Raw genomic sequence first — 24,584 nt, 5'->3', positions numbered from 1 at the left:
CCACCCCAAGAATATTGAGATAATGCACATACAGCCTTCAGCGCATTGCTGGATATAGTAAGACCTACCTAAAGGAGTTGTTCAATATTATCATAGTCAGATAATGTATACGAGCACGCTTTATTGTAAGTCGAGGACGAGATGGCTTTCTAAATCAACATGTTATCAAAAATCAAGTATCAAAAGTAGAGGAAAGGTGAAAGGGTTGTGCAAAGCAGGTACTACAGCGTATCTAGGAAACCCGACAGCCTTTCCCGCAAGGGAACAAGCAGCTCCTCCCCCTGAATCCTGTGGGGCGAGGCGAGAGAAGACCCGCCCTCCCCCACCACCCCCAGAGCCCCGTCTCCAGGGTCTTGTGACAAGGTGCCCAAGCCCCGCCGACAAGGGGCGGGGCCGGGTCTGGTCACGTGAGCATGGGTGCGGAAGTGGTGCGGCGGACGGCGTTCGTGACTGGCGGAGGCTGAGCAACCCGGGGGCGGAGCCAGGCGGCCGGACGCGCTGGGAGGAGCCGGGGGAGGGGGCGGCCGCGGGGCCGGGCAACAGAGTCAGGGATTCGGTCTGCGGTGCTGAACAAGTGCTGGGCCAGCGGCGGGTCAGTGCACCCGGGCCTGCGCGCGCAGAGGCTTCGGGTCCCCCAGGCCGAGGCGCCGGCGGCCGCGCGAGGCGGGTGAGGTGGGCAGAGGGAGGTTCGCTGGGCGCGCTGTGCGCGGAGCAGGCGTGAGGCGGCCGGGGGCCGGGACGCCATGTCCATGGAGGACCCCTTCTTTGTGGTGAAAGGGTGAGTGTCGCCGAGGGCTCCAGTGGAGGAGGAGGTGGCCGTGCTGCCTGCCCGCACCTCCCCGCTCTCCTCGCTGTAGGGGGTTGGGAGACAAGTAGAGGCTGGCGAGGGGACAGTGGGGACGGCTTAGCCTTGAGGGCCATGATCAAGCGTCCAGAGACATCCCCTCCCCGTCCTACCTGGACTTTGAAACCCGTGACCCCAATTAAGCCCCTGGGGAGGGGGTCCCCTTTGGCCTGTACGCTGCCCTACAACTTATTTGGAGGGGTGGAGGGGTTCAGCAGCTCTGCAGGTGGGAAGGGAGACAGGCATCCCAGACCAAATTGCAGCTGTAGTGGAGAACGGGGCCCTGCTTCGAAGGGGGAAAAACAGCATCTGGGCAGGAAAAGGGAAATGGCCCTCCTGAGCTTTGTAGTTGGCGTGCACGGGGGTGAGCTCCCATTGTCCATTGAGTTCGGAGCGCTGGCCCGCAGACTGGTGAGACCACAACATACCCAGAGGCGTCTGAGCACGTTTGCAGGCTGGGAGGCGGGGGCGCGAGGCTCCGGAAGACAACTCAATTCAGTGGGGGAGTTTTTACTGAGTAATGGGAGGGGGGAGGAAAGCAGTCGTTCAAACTCAGTGATGATGTTGGAAGGAAAACAAAATGAAATCAGCCAAACCAAACTTTCCTTAGCTTTCTGTTAGCACCGGGATTTTCCCACAGTGCTAAAGGAAATGAGTGCTTTCTTTTTAACTCCCTGATTTCATCCAGGCTGTTTGACAGGTTTCCCCCGTTTCTTCTGCCTTTCAGGCTAGAACAGCCTTAACTTATTTTTCCCTATGAGCTGTCGTGACTCCATCTTTGATTGCTCAGTCGTTTGGAGGTAGAAACTTTATTTGCACTGTTACATAGGCTTTATAACCATGAAACAAATTCAGGAAAGATCGATTCTGTTGTTATAATTTATAACCTTGTTATAGTATATAACCTCCTCCTCCAGTGTTATAATTTGTCAGCTTTTGTTTTAAATGTCAAACGTTAAAATTCTGAGAACTGCAAAGTTCCGGAAAGATCAGTGCTGATAATCATAAAGTGTCCCTTTGCTTTCAAGTAGTTGCTGCTAGCTTCCTATTTTTGTAGGGGTAAAAGCTGACCAGTTGCTTGAGTGTGTTTTAAGGGTTCCTCTCAGAAAATTTAAGTGGTACTTTAGGTGAAATACTTTATTATCAATGATACAGTAAGATATATTTTTTAACATTTCCCTAAAAAGATTTTCCTTCACCTGACTTTAATTTAGATGGGAAAATGCTGAGTTTAGATTATTAGTAATATGTGGCTCTCTATCTGGAAAATGTGTTGCTTATTAGAAGGATTGATTTTTAGGGGTTGATTTTTAAGTGTGAAAGCTGTGTGTTTTTTTCCCTTGAATGAATGTTCTTAATGCTTAGGTTGCAAAGGTTATCTCTGGCAGTGGAGGCCATAGATAATCAGAATTTTTGGTTTGATTTTTAATGGAATTTGTGAAAATGCTAAATTGCTCTGCTATCTTGACTTTTTTTTCCTGCTAGTATCCAATACAGTTGGCCAAGGCTTGATCACTGATTAGATATCACTGCTTTATTGGAACATTGGCCTGGAGTGTTGGTTGACTTTTGCATGGTTTTAGCTCATGTCGTTAAGGCGTCAAAACCTTCTGCTGAGGAAAAGTAAAATTAGCTATACGAGTGTCTCCAGATTATGCGACGGAATATATGGGGAGCCATTCATGTAGTTCTGTTTATTAAAAGTTTTGAAAGTGCACTGCACAATGTGGAAGAGTTAAAGATGCCTAAATTGTGGTACTTAGCCTAGGAGCTGATAGTCTAATCTGAGAAACAGCTCACCCCAGAATTAAGTAGAAATGACAGGTGGAAATGATTTAAGTGCCGAAGAGAATCCTACAGATGATTAACTCCCCCAGTAGTTCAGAGAAAGGCATCTCATTAGGAACAGTCGTGACTGGAACAGCTTTGGAGGTAGTAGTAGGTCTTGAACTAAGTTTCGAAGATGGGGAGCATTTAGATAATGCAGGCCTGTGTCTCTTCTGGACTCATCAGGAAGAGTCTGATATTGGTCTTCCTGCTTCCAGTCTCTTTCCTCTTGCATCTGCCTTGGTTCTGTTGGATGAGTGCTCTCCAGAATGCAGGGTGAGCCACACATTCCATTTTACATTTCCTAGTAGACACAGTAAAAAGTAAAAAACAGGTGAAGTTGGGCTTCCCTGGTGGCGCAGTGGTTGAGAGTCCCCCTGCCGACGCAGGGGACACGGGTTCGTGCCCCGGTCCCGGAAGATCCCACATGCCGCGGAGCGGCTGGGCCCGTGAGCCATGGCTGCTGAGCCTGCGCGTCTGGAGCCTGTGCTCCGCAACGGGAGGGGCCACAGCAGTGAGAGGCCCTCGTACCGCAAAAAAAAAAAAAAAAAAGTGAAGTTAATTTTAATGTCATCGTTAACCTAGTATAGTGAAAATATTTAAACGTGTGATTAAAGATTACTAAAGAAGATTTTACCCTTTTCGTACTGTCTTCAAAATCTGGTGTGTATTTTTCACTTACAGCACCTCTCAATTTGGATGCTAAATTTTCATCAGGAACACTTGATCTGTATTTAGAGTTCATTAAACTTACAGTTGAAAAAGTATTCAGTAGATTCACATACCCAAATTGTTCCAAATATACTTTAAAATTTTTCGGTAACTGAATTGCATATCAGTTTTTAAATTTAAAGTAATTAAAATTTAGTTCCACAGTCACACTGGCACGGTTCAGCAGTCACATGTGGCATCCATATTGGGCAGCACAGGTGTAGCTTTTCTAGAGCCCAAGGAGTTCCCTACTTAACATCACTGAGTGGCTGCCTGGTGCCTACAGAATAAAATCTCAGCACTTCCTGACCTCCGTGACGTAGCCTTCCTCTACCCTCCGCTCACTCTGCCTGCCCTTAGCACAGAGCTCCGGCTTCACCAGACTCAGTACAGTGACGGTGACCGCAGGACTGGATGCTCTTACTCCACATGCATCCACTCTGCCTGATGCACCCACTCTGCCTTATGCACCCACTCAGCTTTCAGGATTCAGTGTCAGCATCTCCACTGCCTCCAGGAAGTGCTTCCCCTGACACCTGTAACACATTATTGCACCTCTTCCTCTGGCTGTCTTTCATTATTTGACCGTGAGCTCTGAAGGTTGGAACTGTTTGTTTTTCCTGTATTTCCAGCCCAGCACCTTGAATATACAGCATAAATGTTGAATAAATTCTCTTTGGTGGTTGTGGTTAAGGAGTGGTGGTTCGTGGGTGGGAACACTACCAGCAAAGGCAGGCATTGTGTGTTTAGAAATCATCAAGGAGAGCATCCCAGGTGCAGTAGGAAGTTTATTTGGAGAAGTAATAATAATAATAGCTAACATTTAAAGGATGCAACTCCTATGTCAGGTGTCGCGTGCTAAATAAGCACTTTATAAGAATTTTCACTTTATAAGAACAGTTCTGTGGTGTGGGTATTAACCCCATTTTACACATGAGGAGCTGAGGGAGCACAGAGGGGTTGAGTTACTTCCCCAGGGTCACACAGCTGCCTAGTGGTAGTGGACCCAGGATTCAAAATTCAGCTGCCTAGTTCTACTTGCCTAGTTCATACTGTTAACACTTCTATAGGTACATCCACAGGTACAGGTAGAATAGGGTCAAGAAGAGTCTCTGAGAGGCCATTGGAGATTTTTAAAGCAGGGAAATGACATGAAATTAGGGTTTCAGGAATATTGATTTGATAATAGTGTTGGATGCATCAGTGCATAGAAAGAGGTTTTTTTTTTAGAGTTTTTTTTTTTTTTTTTTTGCAGTATATGGGCCTCTCACTGCCGGGGCCCCTCCCGTTGCGGAGCACAGGCTCCAGACACGCAGACCCAGTGGCCATGGCTCACGGGCCCAGCCGCTCCGCGGCATGTGGGATCTTCCCGGACCAGGGCACGAACCCGTGTTCCCTGCATCGGCAGGTGGACTCTCAACCACTGCGCCACCAGGGAAGCCCTGTAGACATATTAAAAAGGAGACCAGGGCTTCCCTGGTGGCACAGTGGTTAAGAATCCGCCTGCCAATGTAGGGGACACAGGTTCGTGCCCTGGTCCGGGAAGATCCCACATGCCTCGGAGCAGCTAAGCCTGTGCGCCACAACTGCTGAGCCTGCGTTCTGGAGCGTGCGAGCCACAACTACTGAAGACTGTGGGCTTAGAGCCTGGGCTCTGCATCAAGAGAAGCCACTGCAATGAGAAGCCCGTGCACCACAATGAAGACCCAACGCAGCCAAAAATAAATAAATAAAAAGTAAAAAGGAGACCAGTTTGAAAGCTGTTTTAATTTAAATATGCAGTGATTAGTGCCTAAGTGTTCGAAGCTCGTTTTGTGAGGTTTTGACACTCTCGATGTCTTCTTGTTAAGAGCAGAATCCCAGAACACGGGAGAAAACTACCACAGTTGGGCAGATGTGGCCCTACCTGGCACATACATTCACAGTGGTGGCCCTACCTGGCACAGACATTCACAGTGGTATTTTCACTACCAGAACCCCTAGCTCTACTGAATCAACTCAGGCCTGCCCCTAAGTTGTAGTTTGTCTAGTTGACCCTCTCCTGTGTGTTCTCACTGGGTGAGCTTGATTATTCCCATGTGTCAAGCAGTCCCTGTGTATCTGTGCACATCCTGTACCCCAGTCACTCTGACCCAACTCTCTCCTGTGTGTTTTTCTGTGTTTTCTACTAATTGTTCGACATCCCCCATGCTAATGGGGTGGATATCTTCCCCTTTTTTTCTTTTCCTTCCCCCTTCTTAAAAATGCCTGCCTCTTCTTAGCCCTCTTTACTCCTGACTCCTCACAGCCCTTCAGTCCCATGTCCACTTGGTCACCAGGGCCTATCAGTGCATCCCCTGGATATCTCTGGAATCCTCTCTTCTTCTCTGGTTTTGGTTCCGCCACCTTAGTTCATGTCCTTGTCCTCTCCCACCTGAACTCTTCTAAGCAGCTTCTTCAGCAAGCTTCATTTGCACCGCTGCCAGATGTGACCTCAGAGACACGGTCAGGTCACAGCTCTATTCGGAATCCTTCATTCTGAAATACTTACCGAGTGTCTGTTTTCTGTGTGCCAGGAGCTAAGGGTACAGCAGTGAACAAATGATATCCCTGTCCTTATGAAGCTTATATTCTAGAGACGGACAGTAAAAAAATGTACGAATATATGGTATGTCAGGTGGTGATAAATTCTGTAAGAAGAACAAAGCTGGCGTAAAGGGAAAGGAAATGCATGTTCTGGGTGTAATTTTTCTTTTTATGTGACCTGCGGAGGCAGTGAGGTTTGGTGAAAGAACTGCGCTTTGTTAATCAAGCTCACCCAAGGTTGGGATCTCACTTTTGTCAATTACTTGGTGTAAGTTTTGGCACATTAGCTATCCTCTCTGAACCTGTTTCTTTTTTTTTTTTTTTTTTTTTTTGCGGTACGCGGGCCTCTCACTGTTGTGGCCTCTCCCATTGCGGAGCACAGGCTCCGGATGCGCAGGCTCAGTGGCCATGGCTCACGGCCCAGCCGCTCCGCGGCATGAGGGATCTTCCCGGACCAGGGCACGAACCCGTGTCCCCTGCATCAGCAGGCGGACTCTCAACAACTGTGCCACCAGGGAAGCCCTGAACCTGTTTCTTTATGTACAAAATTGGCTTAACAATGCCTGCTTTATCGGTTATGAGGATTAAATGAGTTAATGCATGTAAGTTGCCTCAGCACAGTTTGGAGTATGTATCAAGTGCTCAGTAAACATTCTCTTAACTGTCTATATGTCTCCATCCAAACAGGCCGCCCTTTCTGAGAGGAAAGACCATGTCTTACTGGTTTTGTGTGTGTGTGTGTGTGCGCTTTTTTCTTTTTAGAGTAACATTTAAAGTGATATATGCTCATTTTAGAAAACTTAGGGAAAAAAAGGATTAAAAATTCATTGAAATACCACCATCCAGAAATAATTAGTTAAAATTTTGGTGTTTTTTAAATCTGTTTCTATTAACAGTTTTATTTAATACTATCCATCAGTTTTTGATCTCTCTTTTTTTTTGATACAAATATATCAGTCACTGTCCTGAGAACATGACAGGGATTGTCTTTTTAATCCTTATGAAGTAGGTACTAGTACTATTATTATTATCATCTTACAAATGAAGAAAATGAAACTGAGAGTAAAAAAAAAAACAAACTTCCAAGTTCATAAGCCTGTAATTGGAAAGGCCAGGATTTATATAAATGGGTATTATTGTTGTTATTAATCATTAAGAACTTGGGATCATACTGTCTTATAATCTTTTCATCTGTATTTTTTTATATCCTTAAAATGCCTTTGGTGGGGAGGCTTTAATGACTGTATTGTATTTTGTTATATAAATGTGATATAACTTATCACCCAGGACAAGGTTTATGATGTACCTAAATTTTTCACTGTTACAGTTAATATAGTGGCAAGCCTGCTTGTCACAGGTCTTCATTGCTGCTCCTGATTATTTCCATAGCCTGTAGTCCTGTAGCAGATTTGCTAATTCAGAGAGGGTGCACATTTTCAAAGCTTCTGATGCATGTTGCCAAATTGCCCTCTAGGATACACCCCTAACTCCACTCGACTCACTACCCCACCCCCAAAAGTTTGATGGGCCCATTTCCCTTGACCCCTTGCCTGTACTGAGTCTCCTTTTAAGAAATCTTAACTAATTTGCTCGGTGAAACATACCATATTTGAATCATGTTGTTTTCATCATTATGTTCAGTAAGGTGTCACATAGTATTTGTTTGATGAGTGAGCCCATTTTGAGTTTTGGGTTCTGTAGTTTTTTTTCCCTCTCTTGTTTGCAACTTCTAATCAGAATAAGCCACTAAGAAATTGAGCGGTGGAATATGAGTATTTTGGTACCAAGTGAGCCTCTCCTATAGGTAAAAGGCATGAATGTTGTGGTTCTTTAATATGTTGCTGATTTGGAGGCGTTGTGTGCCCGAACAAGGACAGTTTTATTTCCAGGTTCTTGGCTGTGGATCTGTGTTGAAATAAAGGCGTAAGTAAGCAGATGAGCCAGATAGTGTCTGTTACATTGCATTATTCTTTAACCATCCCTGGTCTGTGTGTACAGACTGTTAAACTCTAGATTATGAGCTCCTTGAAGGCAAGCATTGTGCATTTTAGTCACACTGTTGAAAAAACTGTTTATTGGTATAGTCACTGTGAAAAAATTATCCTTATTTACAGAGTAATTTTATCCAGTAAAATTGAATGTAAGTCAGGTCTCATTTTCTACTTTTTAAAAATCAAGCAGATGTTTCTTTCTTTCTTTTTTTTTTTTTTTTTTGGCTGTGCTGTGTGGCTCATGGGATTTTAGTTCCCTGACCAGGAATTGAACCTGGGTCCTCAGCAGTGAGAGCACGACATCCTGACCACTGTACCACCAGGGAATTCCCCAATCAGATGTTTCACTGTAAAAACCACTTTGCAGACATTTGTTATATTGAATCAGGCATTTATTGAATGCGTAATAACTCTATTTGGCTCCTGAAATTATAGTCTGGTTTGGAGAACACTGTGCAGATATGTGAAACAGTGTAGGTGATAGACAATATGCTTTGCGTACAAGAGTTTGGAATAGAGCTGAGATACTGTGGAGACTGAAAAAACTTGGCAAAACCCCCAGGGGGAATGTTGGTCAGTGACACTTTAGTGAAGCAAGGAGGGCCTCAATCTGGGCCTTGAAGGAAATGTCTGCTTTTCATTTGCAGAGGTGTAAGGACTCTTCCAGCTGGGGAAACAGTGAGTGAAAGTAGAGCCAGGGATGAGGAAAGGGAGGATGGGAAGAAGACCTGCCAAGTGAAACAGATTTTGTTTCAGTGAGAAATCAGGTTGGAGATTAAAGTTGGCCAGTTTTGGGGTGGAGGAGGCGTAGAATACCCAGCTGAGGAGTTTAAAGTTAATGTTTCCTATTGTAAATTCTTAATCAGGAGGTGGTTTTAACTAGCAAGTTACTGTGGCACTTGCCTATGGTCAAACAACTTCTGAGGGCTCAAACCCGGGTCTTCTGATTCCACAAAGAAGATAGATTTGTCTGGAGCCTTTGCAAAGATGGGATTGAATTAGGTCTTGGTACTGGAAGGCCCCTCATGCTCTGGGTCAGCAGAACTAGAGGCCAGAAGACAAGAAGTCTGAGCCCCCGTTCTCTTATTTGTTTAATGAGTGCAGACTAGTTATCGTGAAAGTTCCTTCTAGATCTAAAATCCAGTGATGCAGCTTAAGTAGAGGTTGTGCAGGGTGAGAAGTAAGAGGAAGAGTCAAAGATGATGCTTGTCTAGACAAGTTTCAGATCTTGGAAAATAGTGTTACTGTTGACTAAAATGAGGAAGTTAGAGAAGGAAGCTTTTTTTTCTGTTTCATTTTGTTGTATGAATATTTACTGTTTTGTAGGGAGGATATGATTGGTTTGGTTTTAGGCAAATGGAATGATCCTGTAGGCAGCTAAAAATATAGGAATTAGTCCTGGGTGAGAGGTCAGGGTTGGAAATGCAGTGGGGAGTCATCAGCTTCAAGGAATCTTTTGAACCTGCTAGTGTTGATGAGCACCTAGAAGCTATAAAAATAGTGCTGAGAAATACTGGGACCAGGTGGAGGAAGAGGAAAGAGAAAATTAGTAGAGACTAGAAGAGTCACAAAAACAAGGAAGTGAGAGTTTCAAGAAAATAGGCTGTGGTGTCAAGTACACTGGAAATGAGGACGAGTTCAAGTCACCCACGACTTTGACCTGCAGTGTCATTGGTAGCAGTAGTGCTATCCCAGGGGCATTGTGGAAGCAGCAGCAGGCTGAGGTCAAAATTGGATATAACTATAGGAAGCTAAGTGAAGACTCTTTTTTCCCCCTCCAGGAGAATTATTGTGAAAGATATTATCACAGTGAAGTTGAATTTGGAAATGGCAGTAAGGTCAAGTGCAGGGTATGTGTGTTTTTCCCTTTAAATACAAACGATGTGAGTGTGGAAGTCAAGGAGTACAAAGAGCTTCTCACCTAGCCCAAGGGGTTGGTGGTAGAACAGGTTGGTGGGATATGGGGTAGAAGGGTGATAGGGCTGCAGAGGCTTGCCCAGCCTAGGTTTTTCAGGTTTCATTAGTAGAGTGGAAGCCATCTGCCTTCACTAGCCTCTCAGGGTGTTGATGAAACAGGGACCCCACTGTAAAGAGACATGCAGGATGGGTGCTGCCCCAGGTATAGGTGTTGTGGCTTATTGTGTTTTTCCAAAGGTGGCCGCCCCAATATATATCCTGTCCCATTTGCTTTTCTTAACTTGTGAAGCCGGCATTCTTCTATCAAGCTGGGGTCCTCATTCCTTTTCTTTGAACCCAGGCAGACCTTTGTAACTGCCTCGACTGACAGAATGGGGCAGAAATGACACCGCTTGACTCCTGAAGCTTTCATCACAAAAGACAACCAACCAGTTCAGCTTCCACCTGCATCTTTCTGACTTGGGACACAAGTCCAGCTCTACTGAAGCCACTCTGCTGGAGCACTCATGTGGAGAGACTGCGCAGACACAGAGATACTACCGAGGAGCACCTGCTTCTGCAGCCCCAGCCTGGCAGTCTTTCAGCTGAGGCCCCACACATTGTGGAGCGGGGACAAGCCATCTCTTCTGCGTTCGGCATGAATGCCTGACCCACAGACTCCCCATAACAAATGGTCGTTTGATGCCATTAAGTTTTGGGGTAACTGTTATACAACCACAGTAACTGGAACAGATGCCAGTTCAGAGCCTATCAGCATGGTCAAAGAAGAAAGGAGAAATCAAAAGGCTGATGGAGGCTGCAGCTATGGTTATCCTGCAATTCGTTGGCCCAACTGAATGACAGATTCCGGGAAACAAAAGCTCCCTAATGGCTAAAATACTTCTTCCTCCCATCTTACCAACAAATTTAGTGAGATCCAGATAAGAAATTATTTTATGGACATCTGGACGTATTGCCTGAAGCCCTAAGGGTTGGTTGGGATGGTGAGCCTTTTACCATGGTGGAACAGACTGGAATGTTATATGGGAGGGGCTCAACTAGCAGTGACCAGGGGTTAGTGCTGGGCTGGCTTCAAAAACAAACTGGGGGGGCTTCCCTGGTGGCGCAGTGGCAGAGAGTCCGCCTGCCAATGCAGGGGACACGGGTTCGTGCCCCTGTCCGGGAAGATCCCACATGCCGCGGAGCTGCTGGGCCCATGAGCCTGCACGTCCGGAGTCTGTGCTCTGCAACGGGAGAGGCCACAACAGTGAGAGGCCCGCGTACTGCAAAAAAAAAAAAACAAAACACACAAAAACAAAACTGGGGGACATCCGTGGTGGTCCAGTGGTTAAGATTCCGTGCTTCCAATGCAGGGGATGCGGGTTCGATTCCTGGTCGGGAAACTAAGATCCCACATGCCACATGGCGTGGCAAAAACCAAAACTGGATTGGTTAGTCCTGCCAGTGTCAACTCTTTATAAGGATTGGAAGAATCTGGTTTTGAAAGCTTAGATGAAAGCTTTATTTTTGCCTGAAAGATACATTCTTCAAAGATGTGAACTGTGTTTTCGTTTTTGACAGTTGCTTACTGTCAAAAGAAAGAAGCTCTGTGTTACAGGTGGTCCCATGGGCACTGGCACGGCTTGCAGTGAAGGACCTTCATTCTGGTGGTCATAAGGAGTTCATATCCATGAGGATATGATGGGTCCCATCATTTCGATGGGCCGTTTGGTGGACAGCAAGGGAAAGAGGCTCATCTGTAGTATTTCCAACGCTGTGACTCTTGTTACTCATGAAACGTGTAAGACAAAACTGACTTTGGAAGCATCTGCAACAGATATAGGAGCAGAACGTCTGCTTGACTGTTGTAGGAGATAGCCATCTCTCTCCTTCAGTGGATTGAAAGATTTCTCTGGGTCAGGAGCTAAACCTGTAATTCCTAGGAAAGCAATTAGCACGTTTTCGGTGAAATGGTGTCAGACATGATACCCAAAGCTGTCTGTGAGCAGACTATTATTTACCAAGAAGATTGCTAAACTGAAGAGCTCCAAAAATTCAAGGTATACATGGCCCCTCATAGAAAGTTGTGAGTGTCAGACTTTAATCATTCCCATTACACACTTGGAAGAACAACCTGAAAAGAGCTGCACCTAACTCTACAGGAAACAGAGGCAATATCTTGTGATTTTGACCTTTCTGGAGAGCACAGATGAAAGTGGATCACTGTTGACTGAGGAGTCGGCAGCTGCAGCGCTGCCCACAGGGTGCAGCATGCTCACATGGGCTCACTGTGTGGTGAGCACTAACCATGGAGTAGGTGATGCTGGGCGTGCCTGTGTGGGAAGTGCCTAACTAGCCAATTCATGCAGAAACAACTCCCTTACCTTTCCTGAGAAAGTAGGTGAAGAAAATTCGACCAGCTCTTCTCTGTTGAAACCCTCACAAATATCAAACAGCTGTCGTGGTTATATTGCCTAAAACCTCTGTCCTATTCATCCATTTACTTGGAATGACAGGTGATTCTAAATATTTAGTCCCAGATATTTACAAATAGTTCTGAATTGAGCAGGTTGTCTCACTAGGTGGGGTCTTGTACATTATTACATTGTGTCTTGTATTTCTTGAAACTATTCAGAAATTCTAAGTTCTTTGGTATATTCTGGTTACCATTAATATTTGGCTTAAAAATAGGTTTTGTTTGTGACACACGTTTTCTCTTCATTCATGCCTTCTTTTTCAGGGTAATGCTATGCTGAGTTGATATTGGAAGAAGAAAAATTGGGAGGTGTTTTAAACTTTGAGGGACCCCGTTAGTTGCTTTTAAGATAGGATTCCTTGCCACACTGCATGTTCTGGCTTTTCAAGATCTGAACCATTGCTGACAGTTCCCACCTTTGGGATCCCTTAAAACGTGTCTTAGAAATGTAAACTAAGACTACTTTGACTTTCTCGTGTCTATGCTACTACATGAAAACTAAAAATGAAACCTCTTAAAAATAAGAGATTGAGGGGCTCCCTGGTAGCACAGTGGTTGGGAGTTCGCCTGCTGATGCAGGGGACGCGGGTTCGTGCCCCGGTCCGGGAAGATCCTACATGCCGCGGAGCAGCTAGGCCCATGAACCGTGGCCGCTGAGCCTGCGCTTCCGGAGCCTGTGCTCCGCAACGGGAGAGGCCGCAGCAGTGAGAGGCCCGCGTACCGAAAAAAAAACAAAAAAAACACACCTCAGTATGTCCAAAATAAATTCTTAAAAAAAAAAAAGAGATTGAGAGTGGAATAAGCCAGGTCACTGGCCAGGCCTGTTGGGTTTTGAATGTCATCCTGGGATTGCTTTGCAGCATTTTTCTAATTCCTGCCATTTCTTTCATTTCTTCTTTAGGACATGCACAAGTTCTTGCATGCTTAAGGACTCCTTGATTTCACTCTGTGCTGCAAGAATTGAGTCTACCCACCTGCCCCTCCTCCCCCTCAAGTCTGAAAGTGTGGCCCTTGGATCCCAAGGGTGTCTCAAGATCCTTTCATAGAAGAGCCCCTCAGCTTAAACTGCTTTTCATGATACTACTCAGATGTTATTTGCTTTTTCTCATCATGTTGACAATAACACTGATGGTGCAAACTGCTGGTGCCTTAGCCTAAATCAAGGCAGTGGCACCAAACTGTACTAGTAGTCATTGTATTCCTCCCTCACAGTGAAAAAGAAAAATGAGAATCATATTCCTTCAAGAATGTTCTTCATGAAACAGTAAAAAAAAAAAAAAAAAAAAAAAAATTAATTTTATCAAATCTTGAGTCCCAAGAACACCTTTCCTCATTTTTTTTAAAGTTATAATTTACCTACAGTAAAATTGACCCTTTTTAGTGTATACTTCTGTGAAATTTGACAAATGCATATAGTCAGTAACGACCACCTCCACAAATAAGTTGCAGGACAGATCCATCACCCCCAAAAGTTTCTGTGTCCCCCTTCCCCCATGCCCAGCATCTGGCAACTACTGATCTATTTTCTGTCCCTATAGCTCTGCCTTCTCCAGAATGTTACAGAAATGGAATCATATAATGTGTGGCCTTCTGAGTCTAACTTCTCACATTTTGCATAATGCATTTGAGATTTGTCCATATTGTTGCATGTATTTGTGGTTTATTTCTTTTTATTGCTGAGTAGTATTTCATTGTTCAGATGTACCACAGTTTGTCCATTCCTTAGTTGAAGGACATTCGGGTTGTTTTCACTTTTTGGCTGTTATGACTAAAGTTACTATAAGAATTTGCAGGTTGTTATATGAACCTGTGTGTTTTTGTATCACCTTGAAGTGGGGTTGTTGGGTCATAATTGTAAGTGTATGTTTTTTTTTGTTTTTTATAAATTTTATTTATTTTTGGCTGAGTTGGGTCTTCGTTGCTGCGCGTGGGCCTTCTCTAGTTGCTGCAAGCAGGGGCTACTCTTTGTTGCGGTGCGTGGGCTTCCTTATCGTGGTGGCTTCTCTTGTTGTGGAGCACGGGCTCTAGGTGCGCGGGCTTCAGTAGTTGTGGCTCATGGGCTCTAGAGCAGAGGCTCAGTAGTTGTGGCACATGGGCTTAGTTGCTTCGTGGCATGTGGGATCTTCCTGGACCAGGGCTTGAACCTGTGTCCCCTGCACTGGCAGGAGGATTCTTAACCACTGCTCCACCAGGGAAGCCCCTGTATGTTTAATCTTCAGAAACAGCCACACTGTTTTCCAAAGTAGCTGTACAGTTTTGCATTTCCACCAGTAATGAATGAGAGTTCCAGTTACTCCACCACCTGGTTAGCACTTGGCATTGTCAATTGGTTGGTTAGTTGTGTGAAGCCATTCTAAGTTTGTAGTGGTATCTCATTATGGATTTACTTTGCATTTTTCTGATGACTAATGATATTAGGCATCTTTTCATGTGCTTAGTTGTCATTTGTATGTCGTATCTGGTGAAGTGACTGTTCAGATCTTCTGTCCATTTTTAAATTGAGTTTTCTTAATTTTGAGAGTTAAAAAAAATACATTGTAGATACAAGTCATTAATCAGACATGTAATGCACAAATGTTTTCTCCCGGCCTTAGTACACATTTAATACTCTGTGTGACAAAATGAGAGAGTGCATGAAACACTTTTGCTGTATTGTGAGCTAAGATGGTGACTCCAGGGTAAGCACTTCTGTGATCCAGCTGTGAGCTGAAATAGCTCGTTTTTACCTCCACAGAATCTCATTTTTTATTCAAAGAATGACATGTAAACTGGTTATTGAGATTTGCGTATGTTCACAAATCTCAAAATTATCTTAAAAAAACTTGAGTTTTTCTCAAAAATGAATGAGGTGAACCTGTCACTTCTCGGAAAACAACTGAGAGTATTTTTGTGGATGATGAAATTAGAGCCTTTTTTTAAAAAATAGAGTTTTGGAAAGCTCGTATCAACTGCTATCATCTTACAGATTCCCCGTAGTTAAGTTTTTCTGATGGAATTGGTGGTGATATTATTATATGATTTTGGATATTGTATAGCGAAATGAGTCAGCATTTGGAAGATCTCTGATGCTCAGTAAACTAATACTTTACAAATGACCAGTACGTGATGCTGTAAAATCATATGTGGGTAAAACATCCATTCACAATACAAGATGGAACAGTGGGTTGTAATGTATGAGAATATACAACGTCTTTGGTACAGTTTCAGCTTCCACATTGCAGCTAACCTTTAAGAAACTGCCACTTGTTGAGTTTTTGTATTGTGTCAAGAAAGAATATCCACAATTATCCGAAAAGACTGTTAAAATACTCTTCCCTTTTCCAACTACCTATCTGTATGAGGCTGGATTTCCATCATATACTTCAACCAAAACGTATGTCAACAGACTGAATGTAGAAGCAGATGTGAGAATCCACCTGTCTACTGCTAAACCAGATATTAAAGAGATTTGCAAAAATGTGAATCAGTGCTACTCTTCTTACTAAATATTGTTGTTTTAGAAATTTTTGGTGAAAACATTAACATATCGTAATTTCATCATTATGTTTGATTAATTGGTAAATATTTTAAAATATCTGTTTGCATTTCTAATACAGTAAGTGGCAATAGATAGAGTCCACATTAATCTGAGTTCTTTGGAGTCTTCAATAATTTTGAAAAGTGCAAAAGCGCCCTGAGACCAAGAAAGTTTATGGATCACTGCTTAAGAGTTTAATTCCGGCATCCTATTTGTCTACTGGTGTGGAGAACATGGTATGCCCTAGCCTGAGGCTTCTAGTTCTCAAAAAGGAATTCAAATTTCCTTTACAGAACTGATAATTTTCATATTCTTTAGAATGAGATATTATTTTAATTGTTTTTTTTGTTTTTTGGTTTTTTTTCCCCTTTTGCGGCACGCGGGCCTCTCACTGCTGTGGCCTCTCCCGTTGCGGAGCACAGGAGCGCAGGCTCAGCGGCCATGGCTCACGGGCCCAGCCGCTCCGCGGCATGTGGGATCTTCCCGGACCGGGGCACGAACCCGTGTCCCCTGCATCGGCAGGAGGACTCTCAACCACTGGGCCACCAGGGAAAGCCCAGATATCATTTTAGATACCTTTTTAACTCTGTCTTCTGTTGTCGTAGAGGATATTCAACACTTACAAATAAACCAAGTACTTCATATTATGGCAAAATGTATACCTCTTTCTTGACCAAATCAGCCAGAAACCTCAGTAAAGAGTAAAAATAGCAGATTGACATCTCACTTAGTCCTTCCTCTTTTTGTCTCAAATAGAGTTTCTCTTTAGCAGTAAAAGCATAAGACTGATGTGAGAGGAAAAATGAGGGGACTTGCCTAACCCATGAAGTGGTTATGAACATAATCTTGGTAGATTCATTGTTGGCCGCGTAGCTCAGTGATGGATTCAGCCGGGCCCAATGGCTGTATTCTCTATTTAACATTCAGCTTTTTAGCTCTCATCAGTATTCACAGTCCAAGATATTGTAAGGCACCTTTCTTCATTTTGTTAGTTCTGTCTCCTCTGGTACTTGAAATGTCAGAGGGAATAGGATGTGTGCAATTTCTGTTTTAAAGCAATAGATAACGAACACACTGATTGAACACCCAGAAGAATTGGTTAAGAAATCATAGAAGGATCAAAACAGATCTCTTAGCTTAGGAGCATGAAGATTATAATCTTTGTACACAAGAGACCATGATTATAAAATGAGTCCTTTTTGGCTTTTATATGTGGTAGTGTTAGATTATAATATTTAAATGGTGGATATTGGCCCAATGGCAGGGGCAGGGGAGGAGTTTTTAAGACTCCTTGTGACTGTATCTAATCTGAAAGCAAAATAGGCCATAGCTCTTAACGGCCTAGTCTCACTCACTAAACATGAAGCACACTAATCTGCTGTACAGAGTTGCTTAATCCAGGAAAGTAGATAAATTTAAAGCTAATAATGTTTACGAATCTTCTAATGAGATGTTGGATTTTAAAATGTCTCAGATTAAAATACTTGCCTTCTAAAAGACTAGCTGTGTAAGAGTTACCCTTCCTTCTATCTTTTTTTACCCCCCTTCCACATGAACCTCCCCAAGAAAAGGAAAGTTGTTTTAGAACCTTTTCTTCTGAATATAAATTACTTCACTCCAACTGGCAACATGTGTGAATGTTAACGGCCCTTTAGTTAATTTATATTATAGCTTCTTAGACTACTTCTAAATACAGTCTGTTAGAAAAATTAAATTTTGTCCTTCACAAACTTGGTAATTATAGCTGCTTAAGTAGTGGCTGTTTTATTCTGAAATCAGCTGAGAACATAACACTCAGCCTATTATTTTAAAGTTTTGAACTTTGATATTTGTCCATGAAGAGCCTTCTGTAATGACTTAAAAGCATGGTGGTTGCTGAGGATGGTGTCTGATCGTAAAGGTTCACCTAAGTCTTGCAAGTTGTTCATGGATCATACTGTCTCATATCTCTCCTTTCCCTTCACCTGAATACAGAGAGGTACAGAAAGCAGTCAACACTGCACAGGGATTGTTTCAGAGATGGACAGAGCTCCTCCAGGACCCATCCACAGCCACGAGGGAAGAAATCGACTGGACCACCAATGAGCTGAGAAACAACCTCCGGAGCATAGAGTGGGATCTAGAGGACCTTGACGAAACCATCAATATCCTTTTCTGCAGTGTCTGTGCCACGTGAGGCAAGCAGACAGATGGACAGGTTTCATCCAGATGTCTCAAGTACATAGATGAGATATTGCCTTTTATCGTTGATTGATGTTGCCCTTATTCGTACCACGACACACTTAAAATTGTTGACCAGTAATCTAAGGTAGAGTAGTCAAATCCTGCAACGTGAAGGTGGCATAGTGCAGTGATTTTGAGCTTGGACCCTGGAGTCAGACTGGGTGTTCAAGTCCTGGCTCCGCCAGTTACTGTGACTTTGGGCACATTGCTCTTCAGTAGAACGTTCGGATAACAGTTGTACCTAGCTCATAGGGTTGTTGAAAGTTTATTAGGTAAAGAGCTTAGAATGGTGTCTGACACACAGTGAACTTCTATGAAAGTGTTAGCCGTCATTATTTCAGAGAGGTGTATACAGACTAGTGTTATACATTGGTAATTAGAAATCAAAAGAAGATCCTTCTCTAGACTTTTTCCTGTTCAATGCCAGTGTCCATGAGAGAGGCATCTTGTACCATGAAACTGCATTTACTAAAGCAGATCTATTATGCTGAGTCATGCTATCGATGTTAAGTAACTCCACTGATCTGACTGATGGACCAGAGAATGGTAAAAGCTGGATTATATGGCCTTTCTTTTAACTGGAAAAATCCCATTTAATCAGAACTTTAGATTGAAGATATGCCATTTGCATGTTTTGAGTTCTGTTTTGTTTTTTTCCAAGTGTGGCAAAACATAAAGGAAACTAGCTTTTGTCAGGATCACTCTGTAGTCAGCACACAGGTTCACATGCAGTTGATATGTGGAGTGCATAATTTCTATTAATCACAATGACCCCGGGGCACCTTTTAAATTATTAAAAGACAAATGTGTTCTCTAAAACTACTGGAACAAAATATGTGAGGGAGTGGGATCAAAAGCACAGTTACAGGGAGATATGTCTTCCCTCGAGGTAGGAGGGATGAGAAAAAGATTGGGGGAGATAGAGAAATTTTGAGATAAAGAGAACAAAAGTTTTAATAGATATTCATCATTCAGCAATAGTTATTGAGTGTGCTATGTGCTGGACATTTTATTAGTTACTGAGATTGGATTGATAAGCAAAACTGTACCAACCCTTGTAGAATTTACCGTGGGAGTATAGAGGGACTTGGGGGCGGGAGAAACAGACATTAGTCAAATATTGGCACAAGTGTATACTTGCAGGTGGTAAGAGGTAAGTACAGAGAGCCATGTGAGTGACACGGGGCAGCAGAACCAAGCTGGGGGTGAGGAGAGCAGGAAAGCTTCACGAAAGAAGCCTCGATCTCTAGGTTAAGAAGCAGAGTTAGCTTCTTGACAGAAGTGGAATGAGTTGGAATGGCAAATGAAAACAGCTTGCTGTTTCCCAGGACAAAAGCTGTCCTGGGAAAGGTGATCTGGAGTCAAAAAAGTGCTGGTAGGCCTCTGGAAGAGCCCAGCTCAGCTGTGGTCAGACACCCATGGGTTTGCAGTGAACCCAGGCAGGTCATCTCTGCCTCGGGGCACAAGGATCCTCATCTAGCTGTGGGCAGAGAAAGTTTGAGAATGATTAGTGTCAAGTTGACTATGTGTTCAGAAACGCTGGGCCAGATTTTATTGCTGTGAGAGATTCTGTGGTTTCACATGATGTTGGTTGTTAGGTTTTCGATGATGAAATTGCTTTACCTTGACTTTTTGACCCACGCATAGTCGAAGCAAATCCTAGGAAATTCAACCTCGATGCAACCGAATTGAGTATAAGAAAAGCTTTCATCACAAGTACTCGGCAAGTCGTCAGGGTAAGGGATGTGATCTTACTGTGTTATTTGTGCAAGAAATAGCCAGACTTCTCTGAACTCTTTAATTTAAACTAATAGGTCAACTCTGAAACTCCTTTTTAATATGAATTAAATGCCAGTTTTCTACATATTTCTCTGATTGAAAAGAAATCTGTTTTTAGTATCAGTCAGGCTTTTTTCTCAGCAAAAATGAGAGAGTAAACTGCTGGCTTTGGGAAGGTTACTGTAATCTTCCTGTCCATACCTCTCATTCCTCCAAACCAGTTATCTTTTTTCCTCTTTATTTCTTAGTATACTGTATTTCTAGACAAAAAGAAGACCTGCTATTGTAGAAACCATTTGCTTTCCTGATTGATTGGTAATCCCTTTGCATTGTGAAAGGGTAGTCTTACTGGGTTTGGATGGCGGCCTCTTCCACCATCTGAATTGCTTCTGGAACTCTTGCAACCCATTTACTGACATTTCCATATACAACTGCTTGACAGCCTTTCGGGAGTTATCCAGAGCAAGCAAGCATCTATCAGCGTGGAAAAAATCAATCCAAGGGAACAAATCTTTAGTCTCAAATTATTTAGATAATAACCTATTATTAAAAAAACCTAAGAGAAAATAGCATTTAAGTGAAATCTTGTATCGTTAAGATATGTTTGTATTTTGAAACTATATGGCTAAGCCAGTTGATTAGCATAACTAGATGTAGGAGAACCACCTGTCTTTAACATATGTACTAGAAAGCAGCTTCCTTGAATAAAAAGACTTGGGATCATACCAGTGCTAACATATGGCTTTTTAAGAGTCATCTTAGGCGGGAACCTTGGTGTGTGCTTGCCAAAGACTCCATGTCATGTGATTTCCTTTTGAAATTATTTCAGATGGTAGGTTATCACTGCACTTTAAATATTCTTGTTCCTTTACTCATTAGTTGCCTTTCTGTATCCATGTACCTAAATTGTTTAGAAATAAACCCACATTGTAATGGGGGCAGTAACCTTTTTAGACCTAGGTGCCCCATCTATACAATGAACATTTGGATTAGACACTCCTAGTCTCTAGCCAGTTCAGAGGCTGTTCTGATAAGGAAGCCCTGTTGCTGGGTGATGTATTTTTTTGGTAAGGTAAATAATTTCCCAATTCCTTATTTTATAAATGTAGTGTGTGCTTTTTTAATTGTTTGTGATAGATTTTTCTGAAAATGACTTCTGTAGATGTTGGCTCTCCCGTTGCGGAGCACAGGCTCCGGACGCGCAGGCTCAGCGGCCATGGCTCACGGGCCCAGCCGCTCTGCGGCATGTGGGATCTTCCTGTACTGGGGCACGAACCCGTGTCCCCTGCATCGGCAGGCGGACTCTCAACCACTTGCGCCACCAGGGAAGCCCTATATTCTTGACTTTAATCATTATATTTGTTTTTTTGCAAGGTAGTACTTGTAAATTCTGCAAATTGAAATTCAGAGGTCAACATAGTAAAAGTTAAGTGAGTTGGTATAATTGGAAGTATAATCCAAAGTTCATTTTATAGTAATTGAAAAGCTTTTTAAAGTACGTTCTTTGAAAGAAGTATTCTAAATCAAGTCCATACTTCATAATGTTGCAGTCCTTTTATAGTTGAGATCTAAACTGTACTCAACTGTGTGACCCAACTGAATGTTTTAGGGTTTTTATTCATTCTTCTAATTTATTACTCCTTTTTGGAAGCTGTTACTATTTGCCGGTGATGGGTTAATAGTACCTAACTGAGTTTTTGCTCATCCGATTTTAATAAATTCTAATTGAGGTTTTGTGGAAGAGAAGTGGTAATTGATGCTAACTTGATTTTTTTTTAAAAAAGCATTGTGTTGATTCAATATTATTGCATTCAGCTGAACAGTATTTGTATCCAGAACTCTCTGGGTTCCACTTGGAGGACACTGATAGTGTGGGATCAGAGAGTTAGCAATTTTGGGAAATGAAACACAAGACCAAGCCCAGATTAGGAATTTGTACATCACAAGTTTATGTAAGCTCCTGTTACCATTATCAGTGGGTTTTCATTTAGTTGCTTAAAGGAATACCTTTTGATCCACAGTGTATGCCAATTGTGCTTTCTCCTTCTTAGGGCATTATACATTTTTTGTTGCTGTTCTACCCGAAGAGCTAAATCTTTCTCTTGTGTTTGTTCTCAATTAGCGTCCACTGTTTTTGCTTTTTAATAAGTTATTTGTGTTTATCTTCTCAGTGTCCACTGTTTTTGTTTTTTAATAAGTCATTTTTGTTTAAAAAGTCTTGTATATGTTTTTCCAAACGTCTTTTAAGTTTGTGCAGTTTTTATTAAGTTTTGCTGGCAGTTTTTACTAAAGAAAGCAAAACATTCTTGTGTTTGTTTATATAACCTTGGTATTTTTGAGGTCATCATTTTTACGTTTGTGGAGTCACCTATACATCAGAGTTTTCGCTTGTGAGATGTTCGTGTTACGGAAATCTATTGCAGAAGTGATGTTGCGTTAATTTAGTAGTGAAAGGTTTTGCAGTGAATGGCAGAATGGTGAGAGAGGTGAGGAGACCTGAGTTCTAGGCTCAGCTGAGACATTAATAAATTTTCAGCGTGGCAAGTCATTTAGCCTCTTGGATCTCAGTTTTCTTTATCAATTAAATGATCCTCACTAACATTCTCCAACTTTGTTTAAACTTTCAAAGGCAGTCAGAACTATAGCACCGCCTCCCCCAAATGCAGCCTCTTCAAACCCAAGAATTGTTGGTAGTCAGTTATAAGTCAAGATAGAAATGGCTTTGGTTAATCAAAAAGGGTGAGTCATACTCTGTGGTTACAAATGACACTGGGATGTGACTCCTCTGAGTGGGAAGCACTGGGATTTATAGTGTGCCGTTCACTCAGCTTGGAAGATGGCATAAAATGGGAACAGGAGCGTAAACAGCCGGGACTGTTGTTGTTCTTTTGGCAGGTGAACCATTTTTTATCGGTACTAACTGCTGTCTTGACTGCTTGTTCTAAACTTCTTGTATTAGAAAGAAGATGAGGAAATTTCCTGGTGGTCCAGTGGTTAGGACTCCACGCTGTCACTGCCAAGGGCCCGGGTTCGATCCCTGGTCGGGGAACTACCCACAAGCTGCGCAGCGTGGCCAAAACAACAACAAATAACTTTTTTGTTTTTTTTTTAAAAAGATGAGTAATTATGTTTTTGGCATGACAGGTTGTTAAAAAATGCTCAAAACTGTTTAGTGACATAGTTTAAAATTCCATATCCTAATAAGAAGGTAACCTGTGGTATGGTATCTGGCAACTTTTACACTACATAAAAAAAGTGCCATCCTGAAAGTGAAAGCCATAGCTCTTTACCATCTGCCATGGCCCCAAACAGGATGTGCACCACACAGCTGTTGAGTTCACTGACCATCAGAGCTAACATACACCCACACACACATATTTTATTAAACAGAAAATTTTAAAACTGGAACTTTAAACCGTGTATTTCATTAAAGTAACGTGTGCTCATTTCAAAGAAAATTAGAAAAATTTTACAAGAGGAAAAAATAGAAAAACCTAAACTCAAAGTAAGAAACGTAAACACAAAACTTTGTTGTGTTTTTTACATAGTTGTGATCATACTGTTATGCAGTCATAAGCATTTTTTATTTTAATTTTTAAAATTAAAAGTAATTCATACTATTTTTAAAATGCAGATAATTTTGATTAAGAAAGGTGAAATGCCCCTCCATTCTGTAATTCCACTCCCTAAAAAAACCCCACAATTTTAAGTACTTTTTCTAGCCATTTTATAGACATTGAAGTACACTTTTAAAAGAAATGACATTAGTGTGTAATTTTTTTCTATGAAAAAATATTGTGGACATAGTCTTATATCAATACAGATATATCTAGACCAGTGCTGTCCAATAGAAATACTAAAATGCAAGCTATCTTTAATTTTCTAGTAGTCATATTTTAAAAGTAAAAAGAAACAGGTGAACTTAATATATTTTTTAACTTAGTATATCCAGAAGATTATTATTTAAACATATAATCAATATAAAAGTAATAGAGATTTTTAAAAATTTTTAAAAATTTTTACTAAAACTTCTAAGTCTGGCATATATTTTACGCTTAAGGATATCTCAATTCAGAAGTGAACTTTTCATTGCGGATACTTGATTTGCATTTAGAGTTTATAATACAGTTGAAAAGGTTGATTTGCATACCCAGTATTTTCCAGACATGTGAAAGGTTTCCAGTAATTGAATTTAAATCTAAATTAATTAAAATTAAGTAAAATTTAAAATTTAATTCCTCAGTTGCATTGACTCCATTTCATGATCTCAATACATAACCATAATTGGCTAATAGCTATTGGATAGAGTAGGTTTGGATTATCCTTTTTAATGGTTGCATACTTTATCAATCCCCACAATGACCTTATAAAATATTATACAGAAGAAACAGGCACTTAGAAAAATTGAGTAGTTTGCGCAACTTTGCATAGTTACTAAAAAGCATAACTAAGCTTGAACCCAGGTCTTTGACATGAAAGACTATGCTCTTAACCTCTAACCTGGTTCTATTATGATCTGTTTGATCATTGACCCTATCGGTAGATATTAGGTGGTTGTTAATTTTTGGCAATTGCAAATCATACTTCAGGAACCATCTTTGTGAGCATATTCTGAATATTTAAGTACTAAAAAGTTCAATGAAAATGCACATTTAAAACATTGGTTAATATTTTCAAAGTATCCTGCAAAGAGACCTTGTCAGTGATATTTCTAAAAGCAGAGTGCAGATTCCGTGTTCCTTAATACCTGTATCA

The 24,584-nt window shown here is 42.0% G+C and overlaps 1 protein-coding gene across 3 annotated transcripts in view; it reads left to right on the top strand.

The window, feature by feature from the left end:
* The first annotated feature begins 433 nt into the window (after positions 1–433).
* The window catches only part of STX6 (syntaxin 6), a 45,871-nt gene continuing 21,720 nt past the window's right edge, over positions 434–24,584 (top strand). The window contains exons 1-3 of one of the 3 annotated variants that reach the window (XM_081254640.1): positions 434–778; positions 17,802–17,971; positions 19,692–19,786. In XM_081254640.1, the coding sequence (XP_081110766.1) occupies positions 744–778; positions 17,802–17,971; positions 19,692–19,786 (300 nt within the window). In that variant the 5' untranslated portion in view covers positions 434–743. Of the gene's footprint in view, positions 779–9,453; positions 9,789–17,801; positions 17,972–19,691; positions 19,787–24,584 lie in introns of those variants that run through there. The other 2 variants (XM_081254638.1, XM_081254639.1) reach the window with 2 other exon arrangements.

Source organism: Mesoplodon bidens (genome assembly GCF_964165515.1).
Source record: "Mesoplodon bidens genome assembly, chromosome: 2".
In the NCBI taxonomy this organism is placed as follows: Eukaryota; Metazoa; Chordata; class Mammalia; order Artiodactyla; family Ziphiidae; genus Mesoplodon; species Mesoplodon bidens.
Note: the sequence above shows the minus strand (reverse complement) of the source record. Positions and strands in the feature narration are given on the sequence as shown.